Source organism: Varanus komodoensis, unplaced genomic scaffold (genome assembly GCF_004798865.1).
Source record: "Varanus komodoensis strain SLA01 unplaced genomic scaffold, ASM479886v1 scaffold1, whole genome shotgun sequence".
Classification (NCBI taxonomy): Eukaryota; Metazoa; Chordata; class Lepidosauria; order Squamata; family Varanidae; genus Varanus; species Varanus komodoensis.
In genome coordinates this window covers 76,137,227-76,151,378 of record NW_025335268.1, presented here as the reverse complement: position 1 = coordinate 76,151,378, position 14,152 = coordinate 76,137,227, and the positions used below count along the sequence as shown (strand labels likewise).

General features: G+C 54.5%; 1 protein-coding gene across 3 annotated transcripts in view; it reads right to left on the bottom strand.

Annotated features, from left to right (window-relative positions):
• Positions 1-14,152, bottom strand: part of PPP6R2 (protein phosphatase 6 regulatory subunit 2) — a 59,325-nt gene that overhangs the window by 29,698 nt on the left and 15,475 nt on the right. For all 3 annotated transcript variants that reach the window (XM_044429744.1, XM_044429751.1, XM_044429758.1), the window contains 5 exons: positions 6,867-6,993; positions 5,732-5,884; positions 5,016-5,219; positions 3,404-3,468; positions 2,259-2,374 (listed from right to left, as the gene is read on the bottom strand). In XM_044429744.1, coding sequence (XP_044285679.1) covers positions 2,259-2,374; positions 3,404-3,468; positions 5,016-5,219; positions 5,732-5,884; positions 6,867-6,993 — 665 coding nt within the window. The remainder of the gene's footprint in view (positions 1-2,258; positions 2,375-3,403; positions 3,469-5,015; positions 5,220-5,731; positions 5,885-6,866; positions 6,994-14,152) is intronic.

Here is a 14,152-nt window from a genome sequence, read left to right as displayed (position 1 = left end):
GTGTGGCCCCTTGCCTCTCTACCCTGGGAGGACTCCACCACGACCGAGTTCGGCATGGCGTGTCGGAGGAGGAATGGTATGTCCTCCTCCCGAACCCGGTACATGGCTTCGTACCTCCGCGATGTTGGTTGAGGGTGAGAGGGCAAGTCCCAGGGCTGCATCATCGCCTGCTGGAGGGTGGTGATCAGGGGCAGGACGATGGAGGTGGACTGCTCCCCGTGGACGACGTCATAGATTTTATCCGTAGACGGTCCTGGGCGCTGGACGGCGTCGATGCCCAGGGACTGGACGAGCCTGGACATCAGCTCCGCAAAAGAGAGGTGCGACTCATCACGTGATGCAGGACCCTGGGAGGTCACCGTGACATCGGGAGAGGTGGAATCGACGTCCAAGTCATCGGAGTCCGCGCCGTAATGGGGGGGGCCGAAGAAGAGGACTCCACTGGCGAGACGGACCAGCTGCTTTCCTCCCGGGGAACCGGGGATGTGTGCCTCGGATCCAGCGGCAGTGGGTGATCGCGAGAGCGTGGTGGGGACCGATCCCTCGGCGTGGGATAGTACCCGGTCGAGTATGGCTCGCCCCAAGATGGGTAGTAGGAGCAACACCAGTCCTCGAATCGCTCGGATCGCTGCCCCCTGGAGCGACTCTGGCAGGCCCTGGGCGGGGATTCAACCACATCCGCCTCCAGTATGGCCATGGCCATGGGCGTTGGTGACCCAGCCCTGGGGGGGGGGAGTCTTGAATTTCCCCGTCAGAGATTGACCCCTGCTGGAGAGAAGGAAGCGGCTCAGCAGGGAGGTCAGCCACATGATGGGGAGACCCTTGAGGGGTGACCCTCATGGCTGCCTGGAGTACCGGCTCGGGTGGAGTTGGTACGGTGGTCAGTGCCGGTACCGACGCTGTCGTCGAACCCGAGATGCGGTGTCGGGGCCGGTCCGGATCCCTCAACTTCTGGGCCGGTTTAGGAGGCTTCTCTGTCCTGGCCTTCTCAGCCGATTTGTCGGCATCGGCGTGCTCGCGCTTCTCACGTTTCTTTTTGGGAGAAGCTGGTGGGGCCCTCAAAGTAGAGGCACCCTCGGCTGACGGGCGCGAGGGCGGGACCACCGTAGCCAGGCCAGGCTTCGGAGCGGCGACGAGTGGGTCGGACTGCCTAAGAGCCCGATCCCACAGGAGCCTCTGGAGGCGGTTCTCCCGATTTTTCCTGGCCCGCTTGGAGAAGGCCAGGCAATGGGAGCACTTGTCGGTCCTATGCCCCTCCCACAAGCAGAGGAGGCATGGGTCGTGCGGGTCAGATGGTGACATCTTCGACCCGCATTCCGCACATTTGCGGAAAGCCGCTTGCTGCACCATCGCAAGAAGAGGAAAAGAAGGAGACAGTGCAGGGGGTAAGAATATATTTTTGGGTTTTTTTTTTTTTTTTTTTAGAAGAAGTAAGAAGGTAGAACGATAGAACTGTAGAAATAACTAGAGCTAACAAGAACTATCAGGGATATAAAAACTGGGAGTTAACAATAAGAAGAGGAAAAATAGGCTACAAGTAACAATCAAAGCGATAGTCGAAAGCGGCACGAGGCACAGTGAAAGGCGGCCGCAAAGACTGAACAAAATGGCGGACGCTCTGCTCTTTCTAGGCTGTGGGGGAGGGGGAGCGGAGCTTTCCCGCCAAAATAAACCGTTAGCTTGTAATATTCCGGCCAAAGGCACTGCGCAGGCGCAGCACCCATATGTGTGAAGCACAGAGGCCATGACGAAGAAGGTGGTAAACACTGGGGTAGGGCAAGGCTTCAGGAACGGGGAGCCACCGCCAAGAAGGCTCTGCCCTCGCTCCCCACCTGGCCTCTCCTCCCGGAGCAGGAAGCCACAGCAGGGCACCCAGAGAAGATCTCGGCATCCCGCCAGCCTCATGAAGGAGCCAAGCAGGCAGCCCTTACCTGTGCTGGCCCTGAGCCACAGAGGCCAAGCCCAGCAACACTGGGAGCACATACTTGAAAGGCGTTCCAGTCCGGGATAAGGCGGCAACACTTGTCCCGACAACTTGAATCTGATCCAAGCGCAGCGCTAAGTGTGAACGCGAAGCTGAGGGAGGGGAGCGGCCCCAGAACCCCTGCTCAGTCCGACCCGCAGCCTACCATAGCTCCACCCGGCCCAGGGCCTGTGCACAGCAAAGCTCTGCGAGGGAAGGGGCTGGGCTCCCAGCAACCCCACCGCGACCGCCCCCCTCCGCGTGGCCCCCGCCCCCTTCATCCCAGCTCCCCTACCTTTAATAAACGAGCCGATCTGGGTCTGCACAGGGCCCTTCTCCATGTTTTGTGCGACCGTGTTGGCGATCCGCGTGAGGTGGCCCATGTTGCCTCGCCTCATTCCTCCTCCTGCCCTGAAAGAGGACGGAGAGGAGCAGGTGTGCGTGAGAGAGTCCGAGAAGGGTTACGCCAGAGCACCAACCCGGCGGCAGGAAGCCGCCAGGATCCATTGCACCACGAGGCTCACTGGCTTCGAGGCAGGAGAGGCCACTCCCCGCTACAGGCATGCTCTGCCTTCGTCCTCCAAGGAGCCCAGAGCAGCGGGCATGATCCCTCCAGGTGCAGTGAAGCACCGCAGGTGGGCTGGCTGCCACTCGGGCCATTTTCACACGGGGAAGGCTGAACGTCTCCGGGGAGCCCCGGCCGTGCTCACAGGCAGGGCCAGGCTGAAGCCTTTGTGGCTGCGAAAGACTCGCCCAGAACCGCGGGGAGCCGCTGTGCGTAGGGGAGGCAGTGCTGCGCCGGGCAGACCGTGGGCCGAGGGGGGTCAGGGGGCCCTCTCTGCTCCTGGAGATTCCAGCACAGCTCCCTCTGCCATGCAAGCTACCCGATCATCGGGAAACCGAGGGCTGTCGGGAAGCTGTCAGGATCCACGAGCCTCATGGCGGAAAGGGAGTGAAGTAGCTGCACTGTTCCTGCTTCCCGACTCAAGCCTCCACAGCCACCCACCCGCAACAAGGAGCGCACGATCCTTTTTGTGTGAGCAGTCCAAATCCACACTTCCCGAGGCTGAGCAGCCTTCCCTGCCCTCGTGACCCTCCTCCTCTCGTCACGCCCTCCCCCTCCTCTTTTCCCCCTCCCAAACTCCTCCCTCCCACATCCACCAGGCCAGCAGGGACAGAGAGCCCTCAGGACACCCCAAGCACCCGAGGGAGAAAGGTGGCTCTGAGCAGGTGGCCCCAGGAGGAACACCTGCCTGAGAGAGCTTGGCTGGGGAAGGCCACCCCTGGCTGGAGCAGCCACTTCTGGGCTACAGACATGCCGGAGTCCACTTGTACCTTGGCACGGGGACCTAGCTGAGCCACAGGCCTCCATGCACAAGCCGTGGACATGAGGGGGGCCCAGCGTGCGGAGGGCCACTGCACACGGGTTGGCAGCCTTACTGTATTTTGTCATTGGCTTCCCAGGCATCCAGGATCCTTTGCACCAGGCAGCACTTCTGGAACAGCTGGAAGAGGAAGAGAGGACAAGCACATCAGGGCCAGATTGACAATAAAGCCCAGTGGTTAGAGGACAGCTCTCGGGTTTCCAGCTTCCAGCAGCTACCTGGACGGACGTGTGCCTAGACACACACGCACACACAAATGGTGGCAAGGCCCAAGCATCAACACGGACCCCCATCCCAGCCCCCAGGCATCTCTGCTCAAACCTGATGCCACTGAAACCCAATGCTACCGAAGAGCTGGCCGGCATCCTTGCCACCATGACCCCGGCACCTGCTGAGCTGGCATGCCGCCACCGCCCATGGCCCTCGGAGGAGCCTGGCAGCCAGGCCAAGCGGGGAGGAGCCCGCCCGGGAGCAGCAAGCATCCTGGGAAGCGCGCAAGGACTCGGCGGAGACCAAAACTGAGCCCTTGCCCCTCCGTCTGCTGGATCCTGGCTGCGGGGAAAGCACCCGAGGTGCGGGGAAGGAAGGCCAGCAAATCCCCTCCTGCGTGGTGCCACTTCCTCCCCACCGTGTCCTCGCTCTGCAGCTCTACGGCTAACTCAGGCACTGCAGAGATCACCGGGGCACTCCTCCTCATTTGCTCGCGAGGGAGACGCAGCCGAGCGCACGTTAAGAAAGCACCCCTCCGCAGCGGCACCGAGGCCATCGAGTTCAGCTCCTCGGGAAGCAGGAAAGCCAAAGCGGGAGCAACCCCAGAACTGCCTGACCAGCCTCCACCCGACGCTCTCCAGCAGGACAGACGTTTCCCCTCGTGCCTAACGAAAACCTGCCTCTCCTGAAAGCTACACCTGCTCCTTCTATGGCCCTTTTCCTGGGACTTGGCCTCTAGAGAATTGCTGCCACGCAACTCCCCGCTCTGGCTCTCTTCTCCATGCTCTGCACGCCCAGGGCCTTCCGACTTTCCCCAAAGGCCTGGCTTTCCAAACCCTCACCATCTTCCTCTCTCTGCTATGAACTGGCTCCAATTTGCCTCTCACAGTGCGGCATCCAAACCTGGGCACAGGTCAGTGCCCCACGTTTCTTGGGCATGTGACCACCTTGACATTTCTGGACAATGAATGTATTGTGACCTGGCACTGGATTCCAGCATCAGACTCTTAAAACGGCTACTTCGCCTCACTGTGATAATCATCCTACCTAAAAAGCTGGCACATTGTTAGTGCGGATCTGGGCTCAGTCTGGGATCAAACAGTGCAAAGGTGATGGGGGGCCACCCCACCCGGCGTGGGCCACAGGGGTACACTCTGCGGCAACTGCAAAGCAGCCAGTGGAACACCTGCTTTCAGCTGCCCCGGCAGGGGGAACGGGAAGGAACAGGCTGAAGACAGAGGGAGACAAGCCCAAGGCACAGGAGGGGACCCGAGACATTCTATTCGCGTTTTAAAGAGGTCCCCCTTGGCCTTCGCCGGGATGTGGCGAAAGGGGCAGACCAGCCCCCGGAGAGGCTCTTCCTGGCATGCTATGCGCTTTCCCGAGGGCCCAAGAGCAGGCGACTTTCCCTTCTGCTAAAGCCCCATCCATGTTCCCACTCAACAGAACGGCCTTACGTGGGTCACCATGGGGTTCTCGGAGCGGTCTTTCTCTTGTGCGTCAGAGTTTTCGGATGACAAGTCTCTGGCTGCTCCCTCCTTATTTTCCATGTCACTTGGAGCAAATTTCGGTTCATTTACAGAAGGTGCCAGGATGGCTGCAATGCATAATTCCACTTGGAAATGCAAGAAATTATTCCAAGTATATTGAAAAAACAGGTCCTGAAACAAAAGTGGGAGGAAAACAGTGTTTGCTCAAGACTTGATTGGTCCTTTCGGGGTAAAGGATTGTTTCCCTCTGCCTGGATTTTCTGTAAAAACTATCCAGGAAGACGAGCAAGCAGGAGCCAACCCTTCCCGCAGGAGCGATTCCAGGAACACCAAAGGGCACACGGGCTTGCTTTGGCTTTGGCTGCACGCGGCGAGCAACCCCCTCGCTTGCTTGCTCGCTGTTCACCAGAAGGCAAGAACAGCCACGCCTGGCTCATCCGGGCCAGCTGTCCACTCACACAGGGATAAATCAGCCACCCAGCGGGACGAGTACGAGCGCTGCTCTGCACTGAAGCACGCGGCACGCTGCCTCTGCTCGCAGAGGTCACACAGTCTCTCCTCCATGGATCTGTCTGTCTCCTTTAAAAGCCATCCAGGTTGGTGGCTCTCACCATTTTCTTGTGGCAGTGAGTTCCACAGTTTAAAGATGCGCACTGTGAAGAAGCGCCCCCTGCTCCACTCACCAGCAGCAAGTCGATCGTGTTCAGCCGGCAGAGCTCCTGGTTAATACTGGGTGTGTTGGTGTGGAGAAGGGCAGCTATCAGGCGGGCTCCATGAAGACGGGCGTTCCCTAGTGGCTCTTCCAAGACCCCGATGGTAGTCAGGATGGAGGCCGTCTGTCACACGCAAGAGAGGAGGACCCACATCACAGGCCAGACTACCGCCATGCATAGCAAGAAGACAGGTCCGTCCACCCCACACTGTGACCCACAGCAAGGCAGCTGGTGCGGAGCATGCCAAGGGCACAACTGCAGGGCTCATTCTGGGCAGAGTGAGTCAAGTGGAACAGAAGCCTCCAGCAGGCGTCTGCAGCCTTCTGCCTGTACAGAACTGAGGTGCACCCTGGCACCCATGCTGCTCCGAGCTTCCATACAGCCTGAAGTGCCTAATCCTGCCTAATCTCGGAAGCTGGACAGGGCTGGGCCAGGCTGACATCTGGATGGGAGACTCAAGACCTGCACTGACCTGGCGGCTGGACATGCTGGCCTGCTGGACCCCTTCCAACTGTTCTATGATTCTCACACACGACCACAGGGAAGATGAAACAGGGAGATTAGCAGCTGCAGAAGTTGGGAAAATCTTTTGGCTTTCCTTCAGATGAAGAGCTTGACACCACTCAAAAGCTTGCATGACCTCGTGAAATAACAGAAGCCACCACTTTGGCTTCTTTTCCTCCAGAGATCTGGTTCGCACGGAAGAACAGCCCATCATGGGCGGATTTTATCCTAAAATGGCCATGGGTATGAGAGGGCTGCTCAACCCTCCAACAATGCCTGCCAGTCGTGTTTGAAGAACACAACAGCTCTGGGGGGGTGGGGGGCATATTTTCTTCATGGTGACTGCCATGCACTGCAACTTCTCGAGGGGTTGCTCAAACTGGCCCGGAGTCAGCCTCCGGTTAAACCGCAACGTCCCACAATGGAGCTCCAAGGTGAGGGAGGACGTCTCCAAACAGCAAGAGCACCTCTGGGTTTCCCAGCTGATCTCTCCTGCACTAGCAAGATTGGAATATATCTGGCCTTCCAGCCACAGACCCTCAAGGAAACAGACCGGCGTGCTGGCGGCCACCCTGAGCACGGCAGTGCAGATTCTTCATACCTTGGGAGGGTGAAGCAGTAGCTGGTGAAAGTCGTTCAGCCGCGGCTCAATGCCACGCAGGATGCTGCTGTTGACAGTGTAAGACCTTTCAAATCCCTGAGAGGAGGAGTCCACCAGCCCCTCGATGCTGCGGGCAGGAAAACAAGCCGTGATCAAGGTCTGAACGGAGCAGGGCCAGCACACAGGCGGCTTGCCGAGGACGAGCCCCCACCCCGTCTACACCCGTGCACCTCTTCAGCTGCTGAGCCACACTCCAGTTTCTTTAGAGAATTTCTAAAGGAAGCTTAGGAAGGAGGTTACAACTGAAAATAAGACTACAAGAAACGACAGGACTCTAGAACAAAAATACATACCATCACAGAAAAAAAAATCCAGGTTTAGAGATGAACGACAATGTCATTTACTTTGTTAACCATTTGAAAAGTTAATCACATTCACAATTCCAGAAACAAGCAGTAGAATATAGTTTAAGAATGGAAACACTAATGGGACCAAGGTGAAGCAAGCGTGAAACTGCAGTTTAGATAATGTTTGCAAGGCTGAACATTGCTGGTTCTTTCATTGCGATCCAGCACAGCCACCCATGCGCGTTCTGAAGCACACTCAGGCACAACAGCAGTGCTCTGCTGAACCAGATCCAAGGACTCTTCAGACCAGCCAGATGCCCACAAGAGGATCATGAGAGCAAGTTAGCATCCTCCCACTCAAGTTGCCCCAGCAAATGCTGTCCAGCAGGTCTTCTGCTCTGGAGCCTCGAGGTAACGCAGAGCCATCGGCCATCAAGAACTGCTATCTGCCCTGACCTGCCCAATACCAGTTTCAGTGCTAAGTAACTTCCCCAAATACTCAGAGAACTGCTCCAGCTCCCCCATCACAATTACACCCTTTCCGGCACTTAATGCTTTTAGGTGCAAAGACCAGGACTAGATCCAACATTCCAAGCTTAACTGCACCTGGAGAGGTGTGTAGAGCCATTATGATATTGAAAGCTTTATGTTCAATTCCATTTTCCAGTTGTAATCAACATGAAATTTCCCTTTAAGAGAAGGGCAGCCATATAGAGGCTGACGTTTTCATTAAGCAAGAACCCCAAGATCCCTTTCCTGAACAGTCGCCACTAAATAAATCCCTATCTGAACATGCTGCCACTGTTGTTCTGTGCTGTCATGCCTTGTGTGAGTTATGGTCACCCTATGACTGGGCACTGTCCAAATGTCGTGTCCCTGAAGCCCAGCCTAGCCTTCGTAAACGCAAGACGGCGGCTTCCTTTAAGAAGCGGATTCATCTCATGGCTGGTCTTCCCAGAGCTGCTCCTGCAACACCAGGGGGTCGGACCCGATGGCCTCCATGGCCCTGTCCAACTCTACTAGTCTACGATTCTATGACGCCCCTTCTACTTCTGCGTTTCCTGGTGTAACTGCATTCTCCAGTGAATCTTGCCTTCTCAGGATGGGCCTGAAATAGGACAGCTTTACTTTTGACTGTTTGGCTTCCACAGAAAGCTCTGCTTTGATTTGATGTAAAACCAACTGGTTCATCTTTCTGCTGCTCCAAAGGATTCCCAGCACTCTCCTGTGGCACCATGTTCTGAACACACTGATTTTCTTCCAGTCAGCTCTCTTCACCATCCAGCTGTCACACTCATACACAATGATGGAGAACACAGTGTGGCCAACCTTGGCCTTGGCCTACACTGAAATGTCCTTACACTGGATGGATGTTTCTTACCACCCAAGTCTCAGGCTTCTTTGAATTTCTTGGCTGCCATCACCCTTTGAAATGATGTCTGAACCAAGATATGCAAAACTTTTCAGTTACTATTTCCTTGTTATGTGACAGTGGAGTTCCACAATTTTTCTGTAGAAATGATTTTCTAACATTCAGCTGAGGTCCTGCTTTTGCACTTTCTTCTTACACTTTCATTGGGAGTCATTTCAATTTTTCGCTGTTTTCTGCCCGTTATTAATGTGCCTTCTGCCAATTTTCACACCTTCTGTTGATCCTAATCCAGCTTCTCATATGTTCTTTGTACATATTGATCAACAAGGGAGATAAAAATAAACCTTTGTCTGATGCCACGTCCTGTAAGAAACACTTCTGTTTCTGCAAACTGTGTCCCGACAGAAGGATAAACGAGTTCTGAGGGCCACTGCTTCATTTGTTTCACATACTTGTTGGCAAATTCCTGTTGAGATTTGGCCAGAACCGGTCCCTGCGGATTCCAGTATTTCTGCTGGCGCCCTATCTGCTCTGGGGGCTTTATTCCTCCCAAGTGCTTTCCATGCAGCTTTCACTTCGGTTTCTAACAGGTTGCAGATTCGGTTGCAGGTTCTTCTCATGGGATTCTTCCTTGAAGGTGTTTGCCACTGTGTTCTCTTCTCTGTAGTTCCCCTGCTTATCACTTCCACCTTTGTTTTCTCCTGGTCAGATAGTATGTTCCCGTTGGCCTTTTAACATTTCTAATCTAGACTTCAATTTCCTTTGGATTTCTTGGACCTTCTGGGAGAGGTCTTGCTTTTCCTCTTTTGCTCTATATCTTGCAGCCCATTGAAATCATTCTTTTCGTCTCTACATAATAGTTGCTGAAAAGTTGCATTCAGGCTTTTGACACTATTTCTGTCACGCTTTGCTTTTGCTTCTTTCTGTCCTTAGCAATTACGAGTGTTTCTTCCATCACCCACCTGGGTTTTTTCTTTCTCTGTGCTACAAGAATTGTCTTTTTGAATTCCTCCCCAATAGTGTCTCCAGGTTCAGCCCAGAGGTCTTCTAGCTAAAGGTCAATTGAATTCGACAATGCAAATCTCGTTTATGCGAACTTTAAATTCCTCAGGAATGTTAAGCTGTACACTGGCACTGTGCCGCTGGCAGTGAGCTTTTTCAGCTTTATGCTGCTTTTTCAAGTATTAATAGTTCTATTCCTACTCTTGTTTTGGCAGTGGGAATATAACCTCTGTATGTTCCACTTCAAATTATGTGCTCACTTGATTTATCGGTCATCTCATGATGTCAATACATGCAGTCATCGGATTGGTTGCCCAAAGTACGCATTTGCAATGAACAGATGGGTGGCTTTATAGAATTCTGTGCACCGTTCTCCTGCCTCGTTTGCTACCCCCAGGCCAAATTGTCCCACACTGGATTCTGCTCTCTTTCCTACTCTGGCGTTCCAGTCCCCAGTGATGATCAGCACGGTTTCCAGTTTGCCTCGATGCAAACTGCCTTCTGACGTTCCATGACCCAACTGCATGCGATGTGCACAATCGGACCCCTCTGCAGCACTGACCAGAGCTGGCTTGAGTGCCACTGCTGTTGCCTGTGGAAGATCCTCCGCCAGTGTCGCCTTCGGCCGCCGCCGCCCAGAAGCTGCCCCTCGGGAGTTTCTCCACCCCACCCCCATGACGGAGATCCATGCTCTTCTGCCGATCTGGCCACCACTCGCGAAGTGGGTGGAGGCATCTTAGCCAGGTGTCTGAAACTTGACCACTTCGTCGTGGATGACCCCACTAGACGACCAGGCTAGTGAGACAGTGCGGCATACTAGACCCTGCCGTCTGAGAGGCACTGCTCTTGGCTTCTCCAACCCTTCACTATACTGAGATGTGAATACGACTCGTGAATTCCATCCTTCTTTCAATTCACCCAGAACAAATATGAACCTGGCACCTCCCAAATCCTGCGGATTTTTTAAGCCCTGCACCCACCATTTCTGAGCCCTCTAGTACTGGCTGGGACATGCTACATACTTTTGCTAAGAAATCAGTGCTCTTTAGATGGCTGCATTTAGGCTGGGTGATTTGCTTCCAATTTGCCCATAAGGTCTAGGGCAGGGTTAGGGTTAGGGTTGGAGAACCCACAGCCCTCCTAATCTTTCGGGTTGCAACCCCTTCTTCCCACATTAGTAGATGCATCGGTTATGACTGCCGCGAGCTGCAGCCCAACATCTAGAAGACTATACGTTTTATTTCTTTATTTAAAGCTTTTCTATACTCTCCTATTACAGAGAGTCTCAGGATGGTCTTACAATAAAATAAAGTGAAGCACAGTATCATCCTCTAAAAAACCCCAATTAAAACAGTTTAAACCTAAAAATATTGGTAAAATAAAAAAGGTTTTGGCCTGGCACCAAAAAGAATATAAAGTCAGCACCAGATGAACCTCTCTGGGGAGCGCATTGCATAACAGGAGCGCCAGTGCAGAGAAGGCCCTTCTCCAGGCAGCCATCCTCCTAATCTCCTGCAAAGAGGGCTCCCAAAGAAGGTCCTCCACTCCAGAGCTTAAGGGGTGGGCAGGCACATAGGGAAGGAGATGCCCCTTCAGATATCCGGGCCCTAAGCCATTTAGGGCTCTATAGGGCATCACCAGCACCTTAAATTGGGCCTGGACTTCAACCGGTAGCCAGTATAGATGATAAAGGACTGGGATTATTTGTGCCTATCTGCCAGTCCCTGTTAACATCCGGGCTGCTCTATTCTGAACCAAGCGAAGTATCTGGACCCCATGTAAAGGGCATTACAATAGTCCAGTCAGGAGGTTACCAGGGCATGGGGCGCTGCTGCCAGGCTCTGCTTATCCAGGTAGGCAGTCCAGTTGATGAATCAACCAAGGCTGAAGGAAAACGCTCCTCACCACAGCAGCTACCTGGGACTCCAAGGACAGCTCTGGGTCGAGCAGCACCCCCAGACTGCGTGCTCCATCCTTTAGGGGGAGTGCAGCCTTGCCCAGAACAGGGCTAACATCACTCGCCCGGAGAGCCAAACCACCCCGCAACAGGACTTCCGTTTTGTCTGGATTGAGCCTCAATTTATTGGCCCTCATCCAGCCTATCACACCCGCCAGGCACTGGTTAAGGACAGCCACTGCCTCACCCAGATTAGATGTAAGAGAGAGGCAGACTTCAGTCTCCATGCCGAGGCTGGTCTGACCGGGGCGGCTCAGGACTTCACGGCCTCCATGGCGGCCATGGGGCTGCCTCAACATGTCACCGGCCCGACCCATGAACGTGGACACACTCTGGACCTGGTTTTCTCGACGGGGCAGGAAGAGGCTGATCTGAGGGTGAGGAATTTATGTTTGACTCCCCTGTCATGGTCAGATCACTTCCTGGTGAGGTTTGTGCTCGAGAGCGGCCTCTCCCTCTATAAGAGTGCGGACCCGATTGTGTGGGTCCGCCCCTGGAGCTGGATGGATCCGGATGGATTCCTGAAGGCCCTGGGGGAGTTTCCGGCTGACAAGACTGGTGCTCCTGTCGAGGCTCTGGTCGAACTGTGGAACGGGGAGATGACCAGGGCTGTTGACACGATCGCTCCTAAGCGTCCTCTCCCGCCGGGCAGAGCCCACTCTTCGCCCTGGTATACACCTGAATTGTGGGCGATGAAGCAGGCTGGGAGATGGCTAGAGCGTAGGTGGAGGAGATCACGGGATGAATCTGACCGAACACACTTGAGAGCCCATTATCGGGCCTATGCTGTGGCGGTGAGGGCAGCGAAAAAGAATTTCTTTTCCGTTTCCATTGCCTCCTCAAAATGCCGTCCTGCGGAGCTTTTTCGAGTGGTGCAAGGCCTGGTTTGCCCAGGTCCTAAGAAAGATCTGGTTCCACCCTCGAAGGCCCGCTGTGATGACTTTGCCAAGCATTTCAGGGAGAAAATCGCTCAGATTCGTCATGAGCTAGACTCTACTAGTGACTCAGGGAGACACCAATGCTGCCGTCTGGTCCAAAATTAATGGATGAATTTCAGTTATTGCAGCCTGATGATGTGGACAAGGTGCTTGGACGAGTACGTCCCACCACTTGCCTATTGGACCCTTGCCCATCTTGGTTAATAAATAATTCCAAGCACGGGATTGGGATCTGGATCTTGGAAGTGGTTAATGCCTCTCTGAGGGAAGGTGGGGTACCTGCCCCTTTAAAGGAGGCGGTAGTCTGACCGGTCCTGAAGAAAGTGTCACTGGATCCAGAGATGGCCACTAATTATAGACCAGTGGCCAACATCCCATTTCTGGGTAAGGTGTTGGAGCAGGTAGTGGCGGGACAACTCCAAGCTCTCTTAGATGAAACTGATTATCTGGACCCATTTCAGTCCGGCTTCAGACCCGGGTACGGTACTGAATCTGCCTTGGTCGCCCTGTACGATGACCTGTGCAGGAAGAAGGACAGGGGGAGTGCGTCCCTGTTAGTTCTTCTGGACCTCTCAGCGGCTTTCGATACCATTGACCATGGTATCCTTCTGGATAGGCTAGCGGGATTGGGGGTCGGAGGCACTGCTTTGCAGTGGTTCCGCTCCTATCTCAATGACTGATTCCAGAAGGTGGTGCTGGGGGACTATGGCTCTGCGCCATGGCAGTTATGCCATGGAGTACCGCAGGGGTCCATTTTGTCCCCTTTGCTGTTCAACATCTACATGAAACCGCTGGGAGAGGTCATCGGGAGGTGTGGGCTGTGGAATCATCAGTACGCTGATGATACCCAGCTCTACCTCTCATTTTCCACCAATCCAGGTGAGGCAGTGGCTGTGCTGAACCAGTGCCTGGCCGAGGTAATGGGCTGGCCGAGGTAATGGGCTGAATTGAACTGAAGCTCAATTCAGACAAGACAGAGGTCCTGTTGGTTGGTGGATCGGGCTTCGGAGAGGGTGAATTGAACCTAGTCCTGAATGGGGTAGCACTCCCTATTAGGGACAAGGTCCGCAGCTTGGGAGTGCTCCTCGACCTGGAGCTTTCACTGGAAGCTCATGTAACAGCAGCGGCGAGGAGTGCTTTCCTTCAGCTTTGGCTGATTCATCAGCTGCGCCCCTACCTGGAGTACGACTGCCTCGCAACAGTGACACACGCGCTGGTGACTTCCCGTCTTGACTTCTGTAATGCGCTCTACATGGGGCTACCCTTGAAGACGGTCCGGATACTGCAATTGGTTCAAAATAGAGCTGCCAGGTTGCTGACGGGGACTGGGCATTATGTTCACATGACTCCAGTCCTCCGTCAGCTTCAATGGCTTCCCATTGAAGTCCGGGCCCAATTCAAGGTGTTGGTGATGACCTATAAAGCCCTAAACGGCTTGGGTCCTGGCTACCTGAAGGAGCGCTTACATTCATATACGCCCGCCCGCCCCGAGATCTGCAGGAGAGGCCCTTCTCCGGGAACCCTCCGGGAAGGAAATTAGGAGGGTAGGTACTCGGAGGAGGGCTTTCTCTGCGGTGGCGCCCAATCTATGGAATGCACTCCCCAGAGAGGTCCGCCTGGCGCCATCGTTATTTTTTTTTCGGCGCCAGGCGAAGACCTTTTTATTCAAA